At 42.0% G+C, this 3,682-nt stretch overlaps 1 protein-coding gene across 1 annotated transcript in view; it reads left to right on the top strand.

Moving 5' to 3' along the window:
* The window catches only part of camsap1b (calmodulin regulated spectrin-associated protein 1b), a 19,685-nt gene extending 17,840 nt beyond the window's left edge, over positions 1-1,845 (top strand). Inside the window, 3 exon segments of the mRNA XM_025053338.1 lie at positions 207-319; positions 743-861; positions 1,213-1,845. Coding sequence (XP_024909106.1) covers positions 207-319; positions 743-861; positions 1,213-1,509 — 529 coding nt within the window. The 3' untranslated portion in view covers positions 1,510-1,845.
* The last annotated feature ends 1,837 nt before the right edge of the window (positions 1,846-3,682 follow it).

The following is a 3,682-nucleotide window of genomic DNA, read 5'->3' as shown; positions in this document are numbered from 1 at the left end:
ATATATATGTGTATTTATCCTGCCACAAGCGTCCAGCCTACAACTAGACGGTCAATGTAACGTGTTCAGACCCCCTGCTGTTGGTTTTTGGCTCTTCAATGAGATTGCAAGGGCAACAGTGGCCCCCAGCTTATCGTTGTTTGAGATCCCTGTTTGTTTTTTTTGACAAATGATTTAATACCTCACATTTTCACAACGTTCTCCAGCTGTGACTCCGTGGAGTCGTTTCCTGTCCATCGTAACAACAACCAAGCTGCAGAGAGAGACTGGGACAACGGCTCCACGGCTTCATCCATCGCATCGTTGGCTGAATATACAGGTGAGAGCAAAGATCCTGTGCAAGCCTGTAATTATTATGGTTTGATTATAAAACCTGTATTTATACAAATAGTTATATTATAAATTTAGAGTCAGTAAAAGAGAATGTTAGTATATTTGAAAAGTAACATCTACAAACTGTCTCTATTTGCTGGATCTATGTATCTATGTATGTGGATGATACTCTGAATATAGGGCAGTTTGCTAAGCAAAAAATTGACATCTCAACTGAAGCTACTGTATGTAAGAATTAAATACCAGAGGAAAAAAGGATATTCAGGTCAAGTAATTGTCAGTCATTATGCAGTCAAATATTTGTCAACACAATCAGTGGAAAAACTCCCAGGCTAGCGGTACTTTGCAGTGCTTACTTACTGTAGTATTTTAGTAGCTCTGCTTTAATTGCGTGTTTTTCTTCCTCCAGGTTCTAAACTCTTTAAGGGGCTTAGCACCAAGTCAAACAAGACAATCATCCACAATGCAATCTCTTACTGCTGCCTGGCTGGAAAAGTCAACGAGCCGCAGAAGAACCAGATCCTTAAGGTACGAGATGATGATGGAAGCAGTTGAGTTGTTTACATTTGACGTGTGACCGGATCGGTCAAAGGGAGGTTTAAACTTCACCAATCTCAACAATTTACATTTCCATAAGGGTGTTTTTTGATTGATTTTGATTCACTTTCATGAATCTAAATGGACTTCAAATTAAATTCAACATAAAAATATGTCAACTGGAGCATGTGCGATCATGTGACTGAGCTGGCTTATAGAAATTGTTTAAATAAATCTGAACTTGTAAATTTTACAACTTTTTATAAATCTTTTTATACATGTTTGGATCATTGAATTGTTGCTGACACAGCAGCAACCATTAACACTGACTTCCGTCCCAAGGAATTGGAGAACACCGAGTCAAACCATATGATGATCCTCTTCCGCGACGCCAGCTGCAAGTTCAGGGCTCTGTACTCCTACTTCCCCGACACCGAGGAGATCCACAGGCTGACGGGCATCGGACCCAAGTGCATCGGCAAGAAGATGATCGGAAAACTGTACAAGTACAGCTCCGTCCGCAAGCAGTTCACCGTCATTCCTGCCAGAACCGTGTCGGTGAGCGTGGACGCTTTCACCATCCACAACCACCTGTGGCAGCCCAAGAGGGTCGCTGTGCCAAAGAACACTGCGAAATAGCAGGGTGGACTTTTGACTCTTGTGTCCGACCAATCATACATCACTCATCCTGCCTGTGTTCTGAAGATACTGCCGCAGAAGACCCATGGTGGGGAAACGTGTGAACATGTGGAGGCCAGTAGGTGGCAGTGTGGAGTTTAGAGGGTCACAGGTGGCGTGACAAAAAGAGTAAAGGTGGGCTGCATCTGCTTCTTCTTCTCCTTCTCCATGTGATCTCAGTCCAATCTGTCCAGGTTTGGTTCGGTTCTGCTCTGTCTTTTTAGTCTTTTTATTAGTTTTATACATGAAGTATTTATTAGTTCAGCACTGTCTTGGTGGAGAGCTCAGCTGCATCACTAAAAAAAAAATCCTCTCGTCCCTCTGAAGGCCACGTTCCTTTAGACAGATTTGGACAAAAGGGAGTACAAATTGAAGGACTTTTTTGTCTCATCTGTCGATCTAAACTGGCATTGCCAATTTTTGCCTCTCCGGGGATTTTTTTCCTCCTGATAAAACAAAAAATCGCAAACACTATCGCTGCTCTGAAATTTCTTCTTCTGTTCTACGGGGAGATCGTCCAGTTTCCTCACAATTCTATCTGCCTTTTTTTTTTTTTTTTTTACACACCGCGGTACAAAAGTCTATTTATTCAAACGCTTTCTCAACACTGATCGTGTAGCACTGGATGTATGTAAAAAAACCAAAAAGTTTCTTTCCTGCTTTTATTGGTGCACTCTCTTTTTTAAAAAGATGCCTAAAGTGGTCATGTGATTTAGAATGTCAGCAGATGTTTTGTCTGTTCATCAGAAAAAGGGATTCTCTGATGTCTAGGACTTTGTTTTCTTTTAGCTCTCTCTCTGTCTCCACAGGACAATCCTGAATATTCCTGTATAAAGGTGCACTAACTCCACCTTTCTCTCCGTCACACACTTTCCTCCTCCATTTTACAGCAGCTCGCGCACACACTCTTGCGGGTGTGTGTGTGTTGTGCTGCTGTCCCTGCTGAAAGTGATTGACAGTATTCTGTTCTGTACGCAACATTTCCCACAGTCTGGTAGGAGGGGGGGGCGGGGCCTGTGGTTCACTTGTGTACTGACGTTAAAGAACATTCCATCATGGTGCTGCCACGTGGTCTCCTCTCTCCTCCCCCTTCTTTTCTCTCTCTCTCTGTCTCTCTTTTGCTGTGATTTAAACACCGATCAAAGTGCTTTTATTTCACAGACTCTCTGTTGGCTCAAAGAACAACCACAAGTGTTGCACAAGCACTTTACGTTCTCGTTTTAAGTGACATCTCACTAATGGGTGTGAGGGTCGTGATTCGTAAAGCGGGCATAGTTGAGGACGTTTCTGATCACGGGGTCTTAAGCTTCTGTGTCCGTCTGTGTGACGGTGCAGCCAAAACAACCAAAAACAGAATCTGTTTCGCAAATGACCAGAAGCCTTGATTTAAAAAAAAAGATAACAATCCAACCAGCAGTGGTGTGAAATCCTTTTAAAATGTGAAAGAAAAACCTACAGTTCTGCCTTTTTCTTCACGCGCCGCGGTACTAAAGTCTATTTATTCAAACGCTTTCTCAACACTGATCACGGGGTCTTAAGCTTCTGTGTCTGTCTGTGTGACGGTGCAGCCAAAACAACCAAAAACAGAATCTGTTTCGCAAATGACCAGAAGCCTTGATTTTAAAAATAACAATCCAACCAGCAGTGGTATGAAATCTGTCAGGAAGTTTGTGATGCTTCGACAACAACGCACTCATTCTTCTGCACCGGATTCCTATTTTTTACTACAGATTCAAATGAACTCTTGCTAAAAGCTGCATAACCGTAGTTGTTTGTAGAAATTATACATGATTCATTAATAAATATAAGTTCAGTGGTGAAGAATGAGTGACGTTCAAGTTCAACACAGTGGAACACCACTGCTGGTGTGGGTTTTTATAAGGTCTGGTTCAATGGTTTGAAAAAGAAAAACCCCACTACTCCTGTAAACCCCACTACAAAAAATGTCCTGACTGTCCCTTTACATCAAACTGCTGTAGAATGATCAGAAAAGTGTGGACACTAAAACAAACACTAATAGAAAATACTGACATGAAAAAAAAAAACATTTCTGCTGATGTGATACTACTGAGAACATGCTAGTACTTGGTAGTACTCGATTTCTGCCGTGTTCTGGTGGGGGTCTGTGTAGGGG

The sequence above is a fragment of the Cynoglossus semilaevis genome, chromosome Z, assembly GCF_000523025.1.
Source record: "Cynoglossus semilaevis isolate Cse_v1.0 chromosome Z, Cse_v1.0, whole genome shotgun sequence".
NCBI classification, from domain to species: domain Eukaryota; kingdom Metazoa; phylum Chordata; class Actinopteri; order Pleuronectiformes; family Cynoglossidae; genus Cynoglossus; species Cynoglossus semilaevis.
This window is presented reverse-complemented; position numbering and strand designations above follow the sequence as displayed.